Consider the following 23238-nt stretch of genomic DNA (forward strand, 5'->3'; position numbering starts at 1 on the left):
TACCAGACTGTTCTCAGGGGTGTGGGCCCCCAATCTGCCTCATGGACCACATGGAGGCTGGTGTTGCTGGCTGGGGCCAGCAGCAGCACTGCTCTTCCTGGCGCTGGGTGCAGGCTGTATCCAGTGCTGGCTCCAGGTGGCAGTACCAGCTTGCTGTTATCCGGCAGGCAGATCAGGGGCCCGCACCCCTGGGAATTGTCCGGCACAGCCCCCGCAGCCCTCTCGAGGGTGCAGGTGAGCCCCGATCTACCTTCAGGGTGACAGGAGGCTGCTGCTGCTGGCTGGGACTGGTGCTGAAGCCAAGTAAGCCTGGCTTCAAAACTCAACATGTTTCAAAACTTAAAAAAATTTTTAGTGCCTTAGTTTCATTTCAAAGCTGTTTTGAAGGCTTTTGTTTTGTTTCAATTTCACTGTTTTAAGCTCAAAACACAACGAAACAACTTCAAAACAAATCACCAGGTGAAACTTCGCACAGCCCTACTGCATGGGGTGGAGGGGGAGACTATCCTGCTTGTGGGGCAGCTCCCTACAAGCCTTGTGCTGATTGGGACTCACCCAGCTTGGCACAGGGTTGGCAGGGAGCTGTCTCACAAGTAGGACAGCTCCTGCCTGCCCCCTGCAGTCGGGACTGACTGGGAGCAATTTGCTCCCTGTCAGCTGTCTACCATGCACTACTGTGTAACTACTGCACAGTTAATCTACTATCTGCATTTATTGGTACTATTGGTACCGCACATTAGCTTAATTTGCTGCACAGTAAATGCTGTGCATATGTAGATGCCGACACTTTACTGCACAAGAGATTAGTGCTTCAGTAAAATGTCTCATGTATCATGTAGACATGCCCACTAATAGATATATGTCTATCTTAATCTGATATACTTTTCATAGCTGGAAGCAGAATTCAGGATTTCCACACTGTCCACATGGGCTGTGTCCTAAACTAGAAGCAGCACAACTTTTTCCATGCTAATTAACACTGAGCCAAGCTAACTGACCAAGTCTCTTGACGGTTTTAATTAGCCGGCCTTAAATGGAACTGTTTCCAGTTTAGGAGGAAGCCAATGCAGAGCAATGCAAAGTCCCTGAGGACATAGAAAAATCGGCAAATTAACCATGTAGACATGTCCAAAGCCCCTTTCTAAATTGATGTAAGTAAAGAAGAAAGAGATAACTTCTGTATGTAGTTGGGTCATGTTGCTCATAAGGTCAGCAGTGTATTCTATACATTATAGGTCTCTGATAACATTATAAATTCAACTATGCAACTTGACCCAGTTTGATGCATTGGGAAATATATGTGATCAGGGATAAAAAACCTTTGCTAGTCATGATTAAGGTGCACTAGCATAACATATGACTTTTCATAACAGTATTCCTTAGGAGCCTGTTCTTAGAGTGAATATACACATGATGAGAAACGTAGATCCTATACACTAGTGTCACAGAGTGCCTACCACAGGATGCTTGCTCGGGACCATTTCAGGCTCATCTGGTCTCTGAGAGTCACCTGAAGCCAGTCCATGCTTGGCTTCTAGAGAAAAGGGAAGATCAAGCTCTTTCCCACTCTGAGATCCAAATTTTTGGTCTCTCACATTCCCTGTTTCTCCGCAGCCTAGTTCTGCTCCTGAAACAGGGACTTAAACTCCTATTGGGACAGCCCAGCGTAACCCACAGTTCCAACAGTACAGCAGACCATCTCTTCAGTGGGGGCATTTACTGGGGCAAAGGCCAGCCCGCCAGAGGTTCTGTACCCTCCAATGGAGTTAAACAGTCCCTCCATTCCCAGTCCCATCCATGCAGCCCTGTGCACCCTCAAAGATACTGTTCCCTTTCCAGTCTCTTCAGCTCCCCAAAGCTTCTCAACTTCTCACAGTCCCCAGCCTTTTGTCCCAGGAGCTGCCAAATTATGTTTTCAGCCTCCTCTTCCATTGTCATGTTTCTGTCCTCTGGACACCCACTGGGTATCACGAATCTCTTCTTTGTTGACATGTCAACAAAGCCATACGAGATTCTGCTGAAGGTGGATGCTAAAGGTCCATCTTGTCTCATCCTGCAAGTTGCCAGCCCTGGCGCTTAACCCTTCATTCTCTGTGCACAGGCTAAGTTAAACTGAGTAAATGAATAAGGTAAAAAATATTATTACAATGTGAATGCAGTTATAATAAAACCCATAGCCCATCACATCTGGTGGCTTAATCCAACATGTATAATATTCCCCCTCATTAGCAGTGTATTAGACTTTTAAACTATTTTTAGAGCTTTGTACAAGTTATGTTTTCAGACATGTAAGGCAGTTGCTTATAAGTAGGATTTAATAGTCATATTTGTCTGTGCATCAAACCATAAAACAAATTGAATCACATGTGATATGTCTCTTTAGCTCTTAACATCAGCTTCAGATTGTTCGGAATGCTTTTCCTTAGGGTGATAAATCTTGGAGCTTGAGTTAAGATTAAATAGCAGGATAGTTGCACAGCCTTGGGAGATCAGTAAAAACAGTTCCAACTAATTAGCTATCTTCCAACTTTGAAGCATCTTGAAAGGAGCGCATCTTAAATGTATAAAATTCTCTTTGAAGGGATGTTGTCCTAAAGGTATTTTCCATGTAAATCAGTAGCCAGAGTTCAGGAAGGTGCCCTCTCATTCAAAACATGACTTGGTTTCTGATGGCAAACTGGCCTGATCTCTTTAGGGAAAAGAAAATGTAGCTTATAAATGATAAAGTCTCACACTAAAAGAGGAATGTTTGGAAGTATAACATATGGAGAAATGGAAATTAAGACTCAAAGACTCAGAAGAAGAAATGAGAAACTAAGGAAGAAGAGAGATCTGAGAAACTATATGATGGATGATATTTTTCAGCTCTCCATCTCAGGGTGATCAATTGGAAAATGTCATTGGAAACAGAAATAGTGACCTCAGTATCTTCAATATAAACAGTATAAAAAAAGATTTTAAATCGTATTTTCACATGAAAACATACAGCATCATGCAGCTTTTGTTTCTGCCTGATCAAAGGACTTTAAAACTCCAGGAGTGAAAATTAAGTCCTATTAATTCTGATTTGCTGGGCCTAAGCTTCAGTTACAAAGTTAGTTTAGTGTAAACCATATGATGAAACATAAAACATTGCTTTTAGAAAGTTGTTCACAGTAAAAAAATGAAAAAATGAAATTGTTTAAAATAAGGGAGTGTGCTTGCTTTGCAATAAAGACAATAAATTGTCAAGCATATCAATTTAACTTAGGTTAATTGTCAAAGTATGTGGGAGTTGTCCCTCAGAATAGTGTTATTTATTATATCCTTGAAACTAGGAAACTAGAATATAAAACCAATGTTCTCATCTAAAGCCACTGGAAATGAGAATTTTTTTGTACTAAGATACATAATTGATGTCAGTGGGAGCTGTATAACTAACTGCCCTGACTGGCTTTGAAAATTACAAAAGTATATTTGATGTTTCAAAGCTGGTTAGGGTATTTAACTACACTGCTCTCATGGAAATGCATAGTTAGCAGAGGGAGATAGAAAGTTTCTCAGCCATATGGCCTCAAATGTGAATTAAAAGAGGAAGCTGCTTAGCATAGTCTTGTCTGGAAGAGTCCTCTACATTCAAACTTAATTCTCAGTGGGTGCATCTATGCATGCAATTAATGAGGCTAAATAAACTCTGGTACAATTTGAGCCAGAGTAAATTAATCAGGATGTCACTATCTACACATGCATTTAAACACAGTAATTTACTATGCTGTTGAATAGTGCTTGTGTCTGATGGGATTACCTGATAGTGCCGTAAATTAGTCTACGCTGGCCTAATTGCCACACGTGTAGACAGTGAAGCTTTACTGGGCATTAATATGTGTGTGTGCATTAATATACTTTTACTAATGAGCATTAAATTTGATACCTCCAACGTGAGGTACTAAATAAATGTGCTTTAGGCTGTCCTGAGTACTGACAGTGTGCTTTTTGAAAGTGATGCTTAATGCGCAATATCCTATTGTATTGTGCATTTGCATAATTGCACATTTTTACATGACACTTTAATGCACAGTGAAATAGGCTACTAGGCATTAAAGCACACATGTAGACATGCTCACTGTGCAGCAAATTACTCTACTGTGTAGTCAAGCACACATATAGATATACTCAGCATGATCTAAAAGAACCCAACTTTGGTCGACCCTGCAGGCTCTGCCACAAAGCCCATCTCTTGGCTTTGTAGACTAAGAACACAGTATAGATGTGGACTTGTGGGATGCTGGTGTACTTTCATGACAGTAAGCTACAGTTGATTCATATACATTTCTTTTTAAGTTTGTCATTTTGAATTTCTATTAGAGGCTGATAAAGCATTGGTTTGGTGGCATTTATTGTTAACTAAGAGAGAGAAAGAAAAGACAAATACAACCTAATCAGAGTGCTTCTCAGTGCCCTTAACTTCCATTGAAATAACACAACTAATGGAAAATTATGGTGTAATACTACAGTTCACTCCACTGCACTGAATAATAATTCTTCACTGCCTTAGCAGAGAACCTTCAAACAATAATTCAGGAGTCAAGAGTGACACAGCCAGAGAGCCAGATCTAACTGTTGTTTCATGCTCAGCTTCTCTTTCAATATGTCGATTCATAGCCTTTAGAGCATTGGCAGACAGAGAGCAATATGATTGGCTAATCAATGGTCATCTCTGCGGGCTTTATAATTAAAGAAATATTAAGTCCCATGATTGCTATGTTTTGTAATAGGAAACTAATTACAATCCCCATGCCTGTAATTAGCCTGGGCATTTAGGTGATTTTCTTTTATATTGATTTTGATGGATCCTTTATGCATTTATTTTAGAGAGCCCTTTCCCAGTTGAGCTTTCTCAGTGGACACAATATAGTTGGACTTCAGAAGAAGATTGATAAAGTCCCACGTGACATTCTAGCCCACAGTAAAGACGTGTGGGCTAGATAGAATTACTGTTATGAGTACACATATTTGTCTGTGCAACTGCAAACAACTGTGAATGGATCTATGTCAGAATGCCAGGAGTTTCTAGTAGGGTGCCAGAGAGGTGTAAGAAAGAATTAGAATTAAAAAACACATTTTGACAAATGGGAGAGCTAGGCATTGAACAATAGAAGACATTTCTACAGGACAAATGTGTTGTGCTACATCTAGGTAAAAAAACCCAAATGCACAAATTCAGAATGGAGGTTAACTGACTAGGCACTACTGAGAAGGAGCTAAGAGTTTTAGTACGCCACAGATTCAGCATGAGTCAACAATGTGAAGCAATTGCCAAAAGAGCAAATGTCATATGGAGTGTATTAACAGGGGTATTGTATGAAAGACAGAGGAGGTGATAGTAGCTTACTGCTCACTGCTAATTAGGCCTCAGATGGCAGAGTGTATCCAGTACTGGGCTTCACATTTTAGAAAGGGTGTGGAGAAGTTGGAGGGAATCCAGAGGTGAGCAACAAAGATGATAAAGGTGTTAGAATTCAAGTAGTACTAGGGAAGGTTGAGACTAGTAGTTGCATTTAATTTGGAAAAAAAAAGATTATAGTTTTAAAACATTTGGAAGGTTTCCATAAAGAAGAGGGAGACCACAGCCACTACTTCTCCCTTGCACAGGGCACTAAACATTTGATGTAAACTGCAGCAAATCAAGTTAAGATTAGATTTCAAGGAAGAAAAAAAACCCTTCCTCTTCTAACAGCAGGATAATAGAACAAGCTGCCCAGGGAGGTTGTAGAATCTTCTTCAGTGGAGGTTTTTAAGATGAGGCAACCTAGACAACCATTTTTCTGGGATAGGGTGAGAACAGCACATTCAGAAGTCATGTGTGTGGTGTTAGATAGATGACCTTCTCTGCTAAATGATGAGTCTATGATTCTAAATCTTTAGAAAATAAAAGCATTTTGCTGGGAATCAAGCTGCAAAAAGACAAACCCGTGGCATGCAGTAACAATTGGCCAGGAATTTTGTGAAATCTCTGAAGTTTTGACCCTGACATTCTAACTACTCACTAGCAGTGTGTGAAATGAGCCCTATTCAATTCAGATTTGGATTCAGCATGACTCAGGGACACTGATTTGATTTGTTGATTAGGATCAGTGTCCCTGATTCAGTTAAGCCGAATCCAAATCTGAAGATTCGATGCTGATTTAGAGAATCAGCGATTCGGACATAGACACAACTTTAAAGGTTTTTTCTACATAGCTCAAGGTACCAGGCATGGCTCATGAATGCTGCAATGATGGGGTGGATGGAACGTCCCACAGGAGTGAGAGTTGGGGCCCGTGTATGCTCTGCAGTGAACCCAGAAGTAGACCGGAAGTACACAATTGGCCATGGGGTGCCCCTGGGCGCCCCCCAACCCAAGAGGCACCAGTCACCAAGCTGGGGGGAGGGGGTGGACCCTTCCACATGCTCCCCAGTGGACCTAGAAGTGGACCAGAAGTGGTTCTGGTCCACTTCCAGGTCTGCTGCAGAGCGCACCCCGCAATCCCATGGGATGCTCCATCTTGCATCATTGTGGAACTTGTACACTCCATTCAACTGATTCTAGAAATGCTGTTGAGGTGCCAATGCTTAATAGTTTGGTTTTGATCTTTCATGTAGTCGTTAGCCCTTCGGCATAACCTGAAGAGAAAGAAAAGATGCCAATGGATCTAACCCACATGCTGCATATGCACAACATGCATTGCATATATGTATCGACTGTGTAGACCTCTTGAACAGGCTGCTTTCCTGAATCATGGTTCATTGGTAAAAGCAATCTGTTAGGGCATAAACAATCAGAAACATATTAGTAACTAACGAATACACACAAGACTTACATTGATGCCAAGCTGAGATGAAAAAACCCAGTGACAATTTTCATTACCATAAAGACAGTCAGAGCTAAATCAGAAGGCCAGTTCAGAAAGAATAATGTGATAGCAGAATATCTTTACAACATAAATGGCAAAGCCTATGTACTATACTTATTTGCATATACCATGAATTTCCCCCCACAAGATTAGTCCCCCAAAATTGGGGTACATACCTTAAGTGGGAAAGCTGATTTTCTTCCTGGAATAGAAGCACCCTCCTTGTATTCCTGCTCCACTGGGCAGCAGCAGTGGCATTTCTATTCAGGCAGCTGAGGGAGTCAATTGACTTAATGGCTCATTGTTCTTTACTCCGCAGGTGCTAGCAACCTCCTTTTTAATATTCCCCTAGTCAATTTGAGCTTTCTTCTGGCAATTTTGCTGTTCACTAGCTACTCCTGGTCTCTCCCCTCCTAATCCACAGCCACACAAATTGTTATTAACTCCTTTCAAATTTGTAGATCTATTCATGGGGACGTCTTCAGCCCCAGCTAGTGCTACCATCTTTATTTGAGCATGAAAGGGAGGGTGCATGAGCAGAAAATTAGGCTCTATCCCTGCTCTATACAGCCATAACTGGGAAACATCTTCTTTTCTTATTTTGCTTTCCCAAAAACAAAGTACTTAGTTTTGGGGCATTTGATATGTGAGCAAATGTGCTATGTAATGGTGGTAGTTACAGTATGCATCATGTGGGTGGGAGGAAACGTGGGTGCTTTAAGGCTGACTCACTGCCAAGATGATGGAGTTAGAAACTCCAGTTGGCTCATTGGCTATTTCAGTTGCCTGTCCAACAAAGCGTGACTGCACAGATCCCTAATAGCATACTCAGGAATCACGTGCATATGAAAAGCTACAGCTTGATGGAGACAATGAGCAATGGGTTTTCCATAGCTGATGGCTCTAATCGCTCTGCAGGGGCTGGGTTATTAATTCATAAATTGAAAGTTAATGATTTTAGCAGTTTTAACAAGGATGGAAAAATCAGCTATTATGCTCCTAGATAAAACTGAATCATTTCATTTGTGATTTTTTTTTCTTCAAAGGGAAATGTGATTATCATGTGGAAGCTATTTTAAAATACAAAGATTGCACATCAGTTTAATTGTATGGGACATAACATTTCTTAACCTTTTCATTTTCACTGTTAAGAATATTATCAATTTTCTGTGATTAAAGGTACCCTGGCTCTGCTTGCTTCTTACAGAAAATAAGCAAAATCTAGTCCCATGTTTTCAGCCCCGTAACTTGTAAGAAGGAACATTTTAAGGCAGATGAAACTTTGAATCTGCACACTATAATTGTAGATTTCTTATATCCTTTGATGTAAAAATGTCCATTAAAAGCAAAAAACATAAGAAAAGTATAATCCTACTTTCCAGTTACACTTTGATTGAAATAAACACACTGTCCTGTTAACGGCTCAGAGTTCTCCTGCTCTCTCCCTCTCTACAGTTTCCTAAAAGCTCTACTATTACATTTTCAACTATATTGTTTATATTCTTTAGATACAGAATAAAACTAGGTGCTGCCCCCATAGCCAGATTATGCTTTGAGCTCATGTACTAAATTCCTGTATTAATTAAATTGCCACATTAGTCAACATTTTGCAGAAGAGTGTGGGTATTAGAAGAAAGTAGGATAGCCTTAAGGTATTTTCTTAAGTTCCTAAGTGTTTTCATGTGTGGTTTTAGTGATACAGCTATTTTATAAATGGAACTTTTCCATAATGCTGTAATGTTTTTTATCAAGATCAAAAGGGTCTGAAACTAGAGTCTTAAGTCCTGGGAAAGGGATCAGCTCAGAAAGGAGCTATTCATGCAGAAGGTCCTTTTTTGGAAGAGCTAGAGATACTCTTCTCTGTGGATGCCCAAGGTCCATGGGACAGGGAAGCTTCTTCTGTTGTTACCTCCTCAGGCTTCTTGCCCTTTTCATCAGAGGAGTTCTCTGCCAGTAAAGGCAGCCAGCTTGATGTAGTAAAATAAATCTCCATACTTCATTCAAGAAGTTGTTGTCAATGCTTGCTTTACCTTATTTAGCTTGTTATATGTTTTTCTCCTCTCCAGTCAAATTGCTGGTGTTTCTACCTCTGTTCATACCAAATTGCTTGTTTCTTTTGATTGCAGGCAATGGACTGGGAATCCGAGTTGTAGGTGGGAAAGAAATCCCAGGAAACAGTGGAGAAATTGGAGCTTACATTGCTAAGATCCTCCCTGGGGGCAGTGCAGAGCAGACAGGGAAGCTGATGGAAGGTAAGAGAAATCAGTCATTGAATACTGGAAACAAGTGAGGTTGGACAGTTAAGTTAAACCATTTCTGATATAGATTCTCTTTTACTCCAGGGGACATCTTGGTGCAAGGGTGACATGAGGCAGGGAGAATCCTTGATTTTTGATTGCAGCCTCACTTCTGATGAGACTGCAAGCAAAAGTTAAACTGTTCAAATACTGACCATTGGTGAAATGGCTCCTGCATTAGTGGTGAATTGCCTTCAGTAACAGAGTTCTGATATTCCCTTATCTGCTCCAGGGCATCATCTATGCTGGATGTAAGGGTAGAGGGCTAGGGTCCAGCTGCAACATATACATACCAGGAAGCAGTCACCCCGCACAAGGGGAATTCTCCTACTGGCACTTTTCGATTGTGTTGTGGTTCTCTTCTGTCATCTCTGGTGTACAGAGGTCTCTCTCCAGATTGGGTAAAACATCCCATCAGCACTTGTCCACATGTAGATCAAAGCATATTTATTAAGGGAAATTCAAAGTTATCATGGATCTATTTCTGCCTCAGTAGTACAGTCTAACTCCTTTGGATGTCCATGATAATTTTGTAACTATAGATAGATTTGGATATTACATCATAATGAATTGCTTCAGGGATCGCCACAAACATGGTAGTTCTGTCTAATGGCATGAAAAATACATTTTCTACTGTCACTTACCCATGTCTAAGCACATATACATCATGCAGTTGTAGGAGGTAAAAAAAGTAGTTACAGATGTGAGTTAGAATTCAAAAAATTATTTCAGTTATTATTACTGTTCAGAAATATTCAGGTATGTGAGTTTTTCTTCCTACAAACTACTTGGAAGGGAACTGTTTTTTTCAGATGACAACAGTACCTATATTTATCTGCAAGCAATGTTTGTATATGGACAAATGTATTTACTATTTCTTTCTCTTTATTCATTATTCATCATTTTTATTCCTTCATTTAAAAAATAAAATCAGTTATTCATAGCAAAAATAAGACCACAAATATGCATTAATTAATCAAAGTGAGCAGATACCAAATGTGCCATGAGCAGTAATTAGATTACATAAACTTTGTAATAAATATTTGTGACTAAACAGTACATTTGGAGAAATCAAGATCAATTCACAAATATTTTGCTAACAAAAAAGTGGGCTAATTGACTGGGCAATTAATTTCCAAAAGGCAATTTCACTATGCTCTGTTGAATAACAACATAGAGTACAACTTACATTCATTACTTTGCTTGTTTGTTTTTATATGTTTTGCAATTTCTGTGCCAATAATATCTTCCATGCAGTATATAAGAAAAACATTTCCATTTTCTAAAAATTCCTATTTTCTTTTTAAGTTAATTTACATTTTAAAAGAAGGGATTGCTCAGAGACAACAAAGTTCCCCATATGCGTATGGTACTGTCTTTATTCTGCCATCCATACTTAAAATGAGTAGTGTCTTATTCCATGGAATAAGGTACTACTTAATGTGATAAATGTTGAAGAGACTGACCCTAAATCTGTTCACAAATTTCCCCCGCATTTATTTTGCCTTCTTCTTGATCTTTCATAATTATGGCTGCATTATGATAATTGAACGGCTTAAGTGGTAGGCTAGGACAAATGAGTAGGTAGGATACAGCAGTTTGTTGTTCTTCATACTATGAGGTAGTCCAGGAATGCAGGGAGGATTAATGACTGAAAATTAATCTTCTGGTCTTTCTTGCTGTGAACTGCTTTGGGAGCTGTAGAGATCTAGAAGAGTGCCTGACTCACTGTCCACTGGTGTTTTCAATGGTATAGCAAACCTTGAATTTATGTCTAGTAGATAATGTTCAACCCAGTAACTGGATTCTCCTATTTACCATGGTGCATTTTTAAATTTTAAGGAAGTTAATGGGATGAACAGGTCAATAACATATTTATCTCTGCTTTTTCCTTCATCGTCTGAACAGTCACATTTTAATCAGAACTTTCTGGGCCTGTTTTAAATTCAGTTTTATTGTCACAAATCAGAAGTAATTCCATCGCAATCTAGGAACAACATAACCTTTGAAAGGGTATAGGAGTATGCTTTCATTTCTGTTTCCTAAAGCATTTCCAGTCACAGAAAAAAATAGCCTTCTAGCAGGGTATGCCAGCAGTACAATATACTGAACAAAATCTTCCAATTGATCAAAACTTGCCGAAAATATATTTTTTCAGTCTTACTGTTATCACCAGGTGACTTATTTATGTTGTTTTGAAAGTTTATCATGAATGTGCAAAGAATATTTGGCCATATTACCGATGCTTCACATAATTTAGTGATAATGTGGCTAATGCTGTTTTTGTTTACTGTAGTCTTCAAATATACGAAAATCCCCACCCCCCACCCAAGATCTGGGAATTACCATCTGTTTTCAGGTACAGCAGCATAAATCTAGATTAATTCCGGTAGAAGTAGTTGTGACCCAGATTAGAATAGCTGTTTTGCACTCTCTAGCACTCTTATTACATCTGAAAGACAAATTTGTTTTACATGCATGGTTATTTGAAAAAGTTAATGCTTTTTGATCAGTCACTTGTGCAGTAATCATGATACACTCTTGTGCTGTAGTCATCTGTAGCTGTCTCTTATAGTACGTACTCCATAGTCATCAACTAAGTTTATACAGCTGTCATTGGGAACTGAACTCATGACTCATGAGCTTGTCCAAGAACATGGCTTTTGATTATTGCAACGCAGTTAAAGCTCTGTTAACTCCTTCAGTGCTGAAAGAGTGAGAACAGGTTTGAAATCCCTCCCCCCACATGCTGGAAACAATGATATATTCTTGTGTTTTAGTGCCCCATTAATTAAATGTTCTTTTATATCCATTAATATTGGAAGATTTTTTTACAGTTGTGACCACCAAGTGCTAGTTTATCTTGGTTCTTTCAACTTGAATTGCTTTAGAATATCAGAAATAGCCGGCATCACTGGAACTGGCAGTGGAAGACGGATTCCTCTGAGCCCACCAAATGTAGATACTATTGGTGTAGGTCTGTGCTCACCCTCATGTCAGTAGAGATACTTCCATTACATATTCCACCTGTTAAATATTTTTGGGGGTTGGAAATACATATATAGTTGTATTTATTGAATATCTGAGTGACAAAAAATAGGGAAAGAAATAGTCATTCATAAAATTATAACAAGACTGCGTGCATTTGATTACACACACGCATATGCACGTGCAACTGCATATACACTCTCTCTTTCTCTTTCTCTCTCCATTACAAGAACGTTATTATGGTTAGAAAGTGAAGCATACTCAGATTAGGAAATGCCAATATTAAAATAGCCTAGTTTGGTCAAGTAGTGTATGCAGTTATGATGGCAAACTTTTACTTTCCACTGAAAGCCTTTGTCATTCAGCACACCAGATGGTGCTTAATTAATGAGCCACTGTTCAATATTTTATTTTATCCTTGTTATTAATTGTATAGCCCCCAGCTTTATTTAATGTACACTATTCAAATCCTACTTTGAAGGAAAAATGATAAATTTCCCTTTGGGCTTTCCTACAGAGCTCATCACATTAGTATCTGAGCATTTCACAAATGTTAATGAAGCAATCTTCACAATATCCTTAGGAGAAAAGGGGATGGTTTATTCCTCTTTTGAAGATGGGGAACTTAGGCCCAAAGAAATTAAGTTTTAGCTATCCACTAATTTGAAGATCTTAATTGAAGTTCTTAGAATGTCATCTTCCAGTGTTATCTAGTAAATTTGGCCACAAAAAAAATTATCCGTTTTTGGTCAGAACTGGATAATTAATGAAAATTAAAACATTCGCAAATATTTCCATTTTGTTGAATTTCCAAGGGCACCCATGGAAAGCTGCCCAATTTTCCTGCCAGCCTGTCCTTCTGATTCTTCGGCAGGCTGTCTGATGGGTTAGTAGGACACCCAAGCTTCCAGAGTCTCTTCTGGCTCCTAGACAGCCCTCCAGGTGGACTGAATTGGAGCTTTGAGGTATGTGTGCACGACACTCTAAAGCGGGCTAAATGCATTTGCACCGCTTTAATGGTGTTGGTGTTTGCACACCTCAGTGGTTTATAGCGCATTAATTCCAGCTGCTGTAGGAAATTTGGTGGCTACAGTGTCCCTCAGGACCCGTGGGCGGGTGCTGCCTGGGGGAGACACTGCCACTGCCATGAAGGGAAGCACCAGCCCCTCCTGCAGCCCAGGGACTGCTCCACCTGCCAGCAGCTCACCCTCCCCTCCCTGCCATAGAGGCAGGAAAGTCAGCAAGCTGTGTGCACGACGCAGGGGTTTAATCAGCCTTAAACTGATGCGGTGTTTTTTAAAACCCACCGCTTGAATTTAGGGCCCCCATTTCATCTACACCTGCTCTTAAATCTGAGGACTTTCATGTACCTGGGGAATGTGACCTTCTTGTGGAGCTCCCAAGCCTCCAATTTCCCAGATACTTAGCAACCTGTCAGCCTACCCAGCATCCTGTACTCTCTTAGCTTGCAGCCCCCTGCATGGCAAAATTCATCCGGTTGTCTGCACTTCTCTGCATCTCTTCTGGGCAATTGTCATGGAAGCACAAAGCCATAGCAGACCTAATTTAAGAGCATTACGCTCAGAGTAGAGAGAAAATGTAATGTCTCTCTACCTCCCTGGTAGCATCCTCTACCATGGTGGTGGTATTCCTGGGAACACAGAGTGCAGCTGGGATGGTCCGTCATCCCATGGGCATCCCCGAACTGGAGAATTAATCCACTTGCCTTTTTCCCCTTTCCCTGCATTCCTGAATCCTGTCATGATCTCAGCAGTAGTACATCTGGCCTGAAGTCTCCTGAGGAAAGCGTTCTGTGCAGTTGCAGAGCTGTAGCAAGCGCTGCCTATAGGGGAGCTAGCCAAACATTAAGAGCACAGGTGGCTGCTTCACAGCAAAAGAAGAAGAGATTTCCTGGTTCCCATCAAGCTAGGAAACCTGAATAAACAGTCTCTCATGTCACTTTGATAATTACACTCCTGGCAGAAATTAGAAAGCATGAATAGGCTTCAAGGTGAATATGACAGCAAGAAATGGGAAGCAAATCATTCTGAATACAAAAGTACAGGCCAGTTCTTATTTGAATTGAACTGGTTCTCCCCCTTCCTGAACTTCCATTTTGTTGTTTGACTGGTTTAATTTATGACTGCATCAGAGGAAAAGAAGAATTAACTTTTCCCTGGTCTCTGAGCATTAGTCTTAGTGATTTATAGGGCTGTCTGTGCTTATTCTGTGGGGTATGTACACATGCAGAGCTGGCTCTCAACATGTCCCTGGGCTGCGGGCACAGGTTTTATCGGTCCCCGCAGAAAGAGACTTTATCAAAGGAAGTCTACACCAAATAGAAGACAATTCTATAGTGGTGTTGAAAGCTTTGCCCTACAGCCCTTTAAACAGAACTTAATCTAAACAAGCCAAATGCTGCCCCCAAGTATCAGCAGTGAAGTAGTCAACAGTGAAGTAGTTGTGCTACTTTTCTGTGTACTGTATTCTCCTATCAAAGTCTCTCTCTGCTTCCTTCATTTCCCAAACAAAGAGTTATTAACAGGAATAAGCATGTCCTGCCATTCTTAAGTCAGGCTGTGGGTACTGGACAAATAAAATAATAGAATATAAATATTGAAAAATAAATTGTAGTGCATTTCTGATTGTGTAGTTCTGCCCTTAAATGTGACTGGTACAAAGTAAATCCCAGGACATCTCTGCTGAGGGTGTATTAAAATAGTATTAACTAACTTCAGAAGTAGATATTATTCTAATACAATTCTTCTTTTTTCAGAAGAAAAATCCATTATTGCTCATTTATATCACGGTTACTAGTATATAGCCAGCACATCCAACTGAGGGTGAACTGGATTTATTGTCTTGGTCCATTAATTCTTAGCTCCATTTGGATGAGTTGAGAAGTGTAAAGTGCTCCAGCTGGGGAAGGAAAATCTGCAACAAACTTACAGGCTTGGCAATGCTATGCTAGCTAACACCACATTTGAAACGGATCTGGGGGTCATAATTGACCATAAAATGAATATGAGCCACAAGCGTGATGCTATAGGTAGCAAAGCAAACAATACACTGGCATGTGTCAACCAATGCATTTCAAGCAAAACTAAGGAAGTTACTCTCCCGCTCTACTCGGCATTGGTGAGGCCGCAACTGGATACTGCATCCAGTTCTGGGCACCGCACTTCAAGAAGGAAGTGAGGAAGCTTGAGAGAGTCCAGAGAAGAGCCACCCGTATAGTTAGAGGCCTGAAGATCAAGCCAGATGAGGAAAAGCTGACAGATATGGGACTGTTCAGCCTAGAAGAGAGAAGACTTTGGGGAGGATTTGGTGGCAGCTCACAAATATATCAGGGGAGAGCGACAGGGGCTAGGTGAACAACTATTTAGCAACTATTCAGCCCCAGGGGAAAACCAGGAGCAGCAGTCTAAACTCCTAGAAGAAGTTTTCAGACTGGATATAAGGAAAAACTTCTTCATGGTTCATGTGACCAGACTGGAATAGACTCCCAGCAGCAATGGTGCAGGCACCTACCCGGGAGATCTTGAAAAAGAGACTGGATGCATACCTTGCTTCAAAATGGTGACAGGTGGGCTTTAATTAAAGCTCGTCAAATGATTAAACTGCCTGCTGAATCTTCTGTATTCATCATCCTGCACTTCAAAATAGCAGCAGGAGCACTTTGACTAAAGCTCGTTCAATGAGCTTTACTTAAAATGTCCCTGTCACCATTTTAAAGCATGGGATGCTGAATATACAAGAGAAATATATTAATAAATAAAATATATAAATTATTTAATATAATTAAAGTACTCCCCACCTCCTACCCTGGAGCATGAGTAAACATGACCATTGTGTCTAGGAAAAATGTAGAGAAATTGGAGAGGATCTAGAAGTGAAAAAAGCAAGATGAAAGTGTTAGACTGCAAGATGTATAAGTAAACATTGGGAGAGCAAAGTATATTTAATTTGGAGAAAAGGAGATTAAGGAGACACATGACAGTAGTTTTTAAATATTTGAAAGGTTTTCACAAAGAAGAGGGAGAATAACTGTTTTCTGTTCCTGCAGAGGGCAGGACTTGAAGTATTAGATTTAAAACTATAGCAAAGTAGGGTTAGATTAAACAGCTATTAAACATTCCTAACTGTCAGAACAGTAGAACAATATAACAAGCTGTCTAGAGAAGTTGTGAAATCTCCTTTTTGAATGTTTTCAGGAAGAAGCTGGACAGGCAACTTTCTGATATGGTTAGTGTGGCAGGCTCATGGCAAGCTTACCGCAGTGCTGGCATCCAGGTGGCCAGTCTGTGGGGAAATTGGCCACCGTCATGAGGCCAGGAGGGGGCCTGCAGAGTGGCCTGGCCTTGGAGGACTCTTAGGATAAAAGGAGCACCTTAGCTGTATCTCAGGGAAGGGAGAAAGAAGAAGCACTGGAAGTGCAACCTGATACCTTCCCCACACCTGGAGCGGAACAAGTGAGCTCCTGCAAGAGCTGGCCATGAGATAATGCTTCCAGAGCACAGTCCATGGGGAAACCCTATGCGAGGCCTGGGAACACACATCCCAGTGGTAGTAGAGCTGGGGATCCTTCCAGAGGCAAGAGCCCCTGATGAACCAGAAGAAGCTGCAGACAGCTGGGAACGAGAGCGAGAGCAGGTATCAGTACAGGAGCTATAACTGGCAAGGTGGGGGACACATGCCTGATCAAGCAACGGCTTGTACACCGTGACTCCAACAGGTACTCTGAGGGCTGTCAAGAAGGACTCGTGGGACCTACAGAAAGAGGGAACTCATCGAGTGCACCCATGGCTCTGTGCATCATATATAAGTGAGTCCAAAGTAAAAAATTCCTGCAAAGGCAGTGCTGTCCTCACAGGGCCCAGGAGAACATGAGGGAATGTCTCATGAAGCAGTGCAACGTGCGGCAAGGTACGAATAGGCCTATGGCGTTGGCCCACCCAGAGCATACCTGCATCTGGTAAGCTACGTTCTGCTGAGCCTAGAGTGTGGGACTGAAGTGGTTAGAGGCAGGTAACATTGTTGCCCTGCTCACCCACACTGTCAGAGCTTCTTGTGTTCAGTTAGAGTTAAGTTGTACATTCATTAGGGCGGAAGAACCTGGCCATACTCTTGTGAAGAACAGTGTGGGCAGGAGTTCCTAGGGAAGTAACGGCACCAGTGTCCTGCTCCAGAGCTGGTCAACCCAAGCAGACCACCTGAGCAGAGACTGGTGAGGTGCAGGGGTGGAACCCCACAAAAGAAATACCATGAGAGACCCCAGGGTAAGAATAGAAACAGTGAACAAAACCTCCAGGTAACCTCAAACATCACCAAGTCATGGCAGGAGAGTAGGCCATGGGGTAATGTCTAGGTGGGCAGGACACACCAGTGGCAGGGCTGCAGGTGTGGGCCTGCCACGGTTAGGAACAGAGCACCCTTCTTCTGTACAGGATGTTAGATAGATTACCCTTGATTCCCCTTGCAACCCCATCTTTCTGACATTGATCCAGCTAGACTTTTAAATGAACACCTAATTAGAAAGCTTATTGTGTTCATAAAACATATTCAAGAGTGATCTAAATCTAATAACACCAGGTTGTGACCTGTCTCCACAGGGTTGAATTAACACTCAGTTGTAGTTCCTTTGCATTATGAAACCATGCTAAAAATACCTTTAAAAAACCATTTGGGATCTAGTACAGAATAGTGTGTAGGCAGTATGAAATCTGCTGATTCTGGTGGGGGCTTCAGGCGCTTGTTTTCTCCTTTTATGAAGCCTAAATGAAGAATTCAGAGGAAATTGCTTGAATGAAGCTTATTCATTTCTCCTGGAAGAGATGCTTCCCTCCCAGAAGAAACCATAAGAGTACAGATGTTCAGGATTTTTCTCCCAGAGCAAAAGTGGCCATTCTGGGAAAAAAATTATCTGTGTACAGCCAAGTGAAGGTCTGTACATATTCTCTTCTGAGAGAAACCACAGCATAGTCGTCCAGCATCCCAGGGTGCTTTGCTTCTTTTCCCTTTCTTCCAGGAGATATTGTGTTGATTGCTGGACTCTACTGCTCCAGAACATAAATCCTTCACAATCGCTACACTGTGCTTTAGGAAGACACAGACTGACCTTAACAAGTGTGGAGGAGGGGGAAGGATACTATGGGGGGACCCCCACCAGGCCCCATCCCCTGCCTGCTCCTCCAGCCCCCCTGAGCACTTCCCAACCCCCACCCACTCCCCCAGCCCCATCAATGGCTGCCCTCCCCGGTCCCAGCATCCCAGAATTTTAAAAAACCCCGCACTCACCAGCTCCTGTACGGTTGGGGGGGGGGGACACAGTCCCCACTGCCCACCACTGCCTCCCATTGGCCCATGCTGAGACTCTGGGGTGGGGCGGGGCAGCCATTGGAAGGGCTGGGAGAGTGGGTGGGGGATGGGGCCTGTATGATTTAGACATTCAGCCAATTTAACGGTGGATGAATCTCTGAATTGGATTCAAACAAATTGATTCAGGACAGTGATTCAAATCACTGAATCGAATCACTGTCCCGCGAATTGGCCGAATCTGAATCCAAAGTGAATACTAGCCACTTCGCACAGGCCTAGCAAAAACCATGATGTGTGTCAGGCTACTGTGCAGTCAGCATCACAAAAAAGTCTTTTGGCTGAATCACAGAAAACTAGTCATAAAATCATAGAAAATTAGGTTTGGAAGGATCTCCATGAGATCATCTGATCCAACCCTCATATATTTATACAAGTACTAAATGACTGCACAGTAATGACTGGACAGTCAGTGTCTCATGTAGATGTGGCCACAGAGTTCTCCTGTGGGAAGTATCCTGTCTCCTTCCCACTCCATGACTTAGGCCTTTTAGTCCCAGGCCCTCCCTGGTAGTTTGTATCGATGACTCAGAGCTAACTTTCAGTTCAGCTCCTGAGAAAGGCTTTATCTCTTAATGAGGAGGACAAGTTCCTGTTGTTCTAAGCAACTCCTCTTTAATACAAACAAGTTTTGGGACAAAAAACCCCATCCACATTGTTAAGTATTTCCAGTAGTCCCAGTGACCCCAATCCAACCTGCATGGCCTTGAGCACCCCAAAGTTGCTCAGCTGTTCCCTCTCCAATCCAGATAGCCATCATCCCCATTAGGTAGCCTATTGTTTAACAAATTCTGCTTGAGGTTGGGGCATTATCTGTAAGCCAGGATAGGTTTGTCGCCTGTGACTTCCTTGAGACAGTCATTTTCCAGGAGGGGTTGAAGGTCAATCCCACCATGTTGACAAGTTAGCAAAGCTATTCAAGTCTGTTGATGCTGGAGGTCCATTTTGTCTCCTCCCATGTCTAGGCAGCTCTCTTAACATCAGGGATCTATTAACCTTTCTTTCCCCATGCACTAACTTTATATGTAGCCTGAGACATGGCACATTATAACACAAACACTTTATATTACAAATAAAAAATATAGTCAGACATAATAGGCATTATATATATATCTAACTTATATTTTGTTTTTAATGTATAACTCTAATTTTATAGCCTATAACAAAAGAGATGGACAACTTCAAAAATGGATTAGAGTCCCAATGGAAATATATGAATAAAGTTTGCACTTATAATAGTGAGCATGAAAATTACATGGTTATTGAGTCTCATTTGTCAAGACAAGCTGATCCCTCTATGAATTATGGAAGGTGCAGGAGGGAAGGGTATTCTGTAGCAGAATTTCATTGTTGTACATACTGTATGAGACTTACAACACTTCATATTTCAGGATTTTTACCAACTGTTGTAAAGCTCTTGAGAAAAATACCATCCAGGTGGTAAATGTTAGACATGTTACTATCAAAGCCCTTTGGGCCAAGCTGCTAATCAATACTCATGACCTTGCTGAATTGTTTCTTTTCAGAGAAAAAATTGATTACAGGAGTCAAGCAGGACTGTGCTAAGAAACACTTATCTATAAAGAATGTCGAAAGAAAGGGTGGAATTCTGTTACCCTTTGTGCACCTAGATGGTAAATGGCCTTTTTGGTACTTGCACAGAGTTTGCAATCCTATTCCCCCCACAGCAAGGATACAGCCTGGCCAGTGTTTAACTTAGTGTACAGGCTCAGTCTATGTGTGTACATCTATAGTGTAAAAACAGAGACCATGGGCATATCATACATGACACGTCATGTTTCAGTGACGAAAAACAGTTTTATTGCAGATTGATAAGCACTATTACAAAAGTAACTTGTGTTTCCAATCATCTAGCCAGAAGTTTTTATACAGTGTTTGTAAAGATGAAGCTGAAAGAACCATCATTTTGCTTCCATAAACATCCATTAGTACAGAACGTAAAAGAAATTGCTGATATTCGACTAAAAAATACCACCCCGGGTATTTGTGTACTTTATTGAACCTTTTTGGTGAGATTCATCTTTTCTAAGGACCAATTTGGAGCCTAGGTCAAATGTCTTTATATACAAAGTTCTGAGAAGGAAGAAATGGAGGAAATCACAGACATTTCTCAAATGACTCAAGTTAAACCAGCCTCTAACTACTTTAGAAAAAATTCCTATCAGCAAATAATACCCCAACTGCTACAGACACATGGAGTATGAAAATGTAATTTTATCTGCAGTGGTACTTTCTTCTGAAGCATCTGACAGAGAGGAGATACTAGACTTGATTAACCTCTTGTCTGATCTGATACAACAGTTTTTCCCATCTCCAATGTAAGTTTCTACAGAAACATGAAATATGAAAAGTAATTCTACAAGCAGCTATAAACTGAAGTTTTTTATATCAATTAATTTAGAAAATGAAGGCTTTAAAAAATCATATGTACCAAAAGAAAACTAGAGTAGGGCTTTCCTTTAAATTGCTTTCAGTGTGGTCTGTTTTGATCAACCCTGTAACTGGTAACCCTGTAACTAACACAATTTAGTTTGGCTGAAGATCTTCAAGACTGTATTGAAGACAAAGGAGAATAGCTCTGTATTGACAGGAAGTTGGGCAAAATATTTTTTGAGTTTAAAATGATTACTATATAACCCCACCTTATCATTTTGATTTCTAATTTGACTCATCTGAAAATTAAAGTTATTTACACTTCATACTATAAATGCAATTAATTCATTTTGAAAATGAATATATGGGTTATATTTGAGGAAAAAAAAGATGTTATAAATTAGATATTTGATCAAGACACTATGAAATGGGTGAGCTGAAGTCTGTTGAAATCAATAAGGTTTTTTTTCTCATTGATTTCATTAGGCTTGGGATCAGGCCCTAAATGAATATGGAGCTGCGTGGTAACTCTCTTAGTATAGAATTCCATTACATTCTACACTACAAAAAATAGGGTACATGAAAATGTTGTTTATTGATACAAGTTGGTACATTACTATTTAAACCCCAAAAAATTATAGTGTAAAGAAGTTTAATGACTAAATGCTGAGAGATCCTGAGAACATTCCTACTGAGTAAATTTTACCTGTTAGCCTTCATTTTAACTGAATGTCAGAGACTTACTAAACTATAGATTGCAGTTATAACTATTCATACCTTAACATAGACACAGACCCAGTTCTGCAGTTGATTTCATGTGAGCAGATCCCTATACCTTTCCAGAGTCCCATTGGTTTGGGCAGACACCAATCACTTCCAGTTGGCTTTAGTTGGGTGGGAGCAGTACCTGAAACTTTATGAGTTCTTCACAGCAGGAGCCCCCTCTTTTATCGTGTTGTTAAAGAACATGCAAATAACAACTAGTAATGGGAAAGAGAAGTGTTTGAACAGATTATAAACTGATGTGTTAATGCTGACGGGGCAGGCTGAGGCATGAGGGTGCTTCAGTGCAGGGGATGCCTGCCGGCTAGCCTCCCACTGGAGCACCTTCATGTCCCAGCCAGCCCCTCTGCAGCACATGGAGCCAGGTCAGAGCAGCCCCAGGCCATCCTCCCCCACTTCCTCCCTGCCAGCCAGGCCTGCTCCTACCCAGATCAAGATGCCGCAATCCTGGGCACATGTGTAAATTTGGTGCCTGGGAGCAATAAACTTCAGTGTGATATGTAACATATTTATTGTTCCATGTTAATAGCACGTGTAGATGCAAACAATGTTAATTAGGGCTGTGCTAAGCTTTGGGTGCTGATTCAATTCAGAGGAGATTTGGCCCGATATGGTGGTCGAATCTCCGAATCAAAATCAAATCAGGGGACCAATTAAAAGGTCCAAATCGACTCGAAGCTCTCTGAAACTTTGGAAAAGATTTGGAGAGCTTTGGCTATTCATGCTGTCCTTGCTCGCTGCAGCAGGGAGTTGGACCCAGACTCCATGCTGGTAAGTAGGCCCCATCCCGTGCCTGCTCCCCTAACCCCCTCTGAGCACCCCCCAACCCCTGTCTGCTCCCTCAGCCCCCGCAATGACAGCCTCGCCCAGCCTCAGGTCCAGACCATTTAAAAAAAAGCCCCACTCACCATGTGCTGCCAGGCAGAGGGGCAATCCCCGCTAACCCCCACTGCCCTGAGCTGCATGTGGCGGCTCTGCCATGAGCCCCTCAACCCCCGCCCGCTCTCCCAGCCCCCTCATGGCTGCCCTGCCCACCCCAGCTTATTGTATAAAGTTCTTGCTGGCTAAGAATACAGGCCAGTGATTTAGCAGCACAAATATGAAGTCTTGAATTATCACTGTAGTCTTAAAGATGATCCTGTCATTTTGTAGATGAGCAGTAAAAGGGAGAGTTGGGTGATCTTCCAGAAATGTTCCATGCACTATAACTGTAACTATGTAATATTATTAAAATAAGATGATTTTCTTCTCAATGGCCCTAAATCTGGAAGCTTTCATGAGCCTTATATTTAAATTAATGTTCTTTCAAAACACCGTGAGGAAATATGAAAAAGGAGTGCTCAACAAGAAATAAAACAGTGAGTCCTCTGGGAGATACAGCAAAAAATAATTGCTTAATACTGTACATGGATATTCTCAGGGTTGCAGGCCCAGGAATAGTTTGCAAATTTCTGTAACTTCTTGATATAGAATGAATGGAAGACGAAATGTTCCATCTTCTAAATCATTTTCAGGACCTGACAGAAAAA

The 23238-nt window shown here is 41.1% G+C and overlaps 1 protein-coding gene across 1 annotated transcript in view; it reads left to right on the top strand.

Annotated features, from left to right (window-relative positions):
- PCLO (piccolo presynaptic cytomatrix protein) overlaps positions 1-23238 on the top strand; it is a 549762-nt gene that overhangs the window by 363009 nt on the left and 163515 nt on the right. Inside the window, exon 10 of the mRNA XM_090041018.1 lies at positions 8999-9124. Within this exon, the coding sequence (XP_089897144.1) occupies positions 8999-9124 (126 nt within the window). The remainder of the gene's footprint in view (positions 1-8998; positions 9125-23238) is intronic.

This window comes from Crocodylus siamensis, chromosome 4 (genome assembly GCF_052110815.1).
Source record: "Crocodylus siamensis isolate JL-2025a chromosome 4, ASM5211081v1, whole genome shotgun sequence".
Taxonomy (NCBI): Eukaryota; Metazoa; Chordata; order Crocodylia; family Crocodylidae; genus Crocodylus; species Crocodylus siamensis.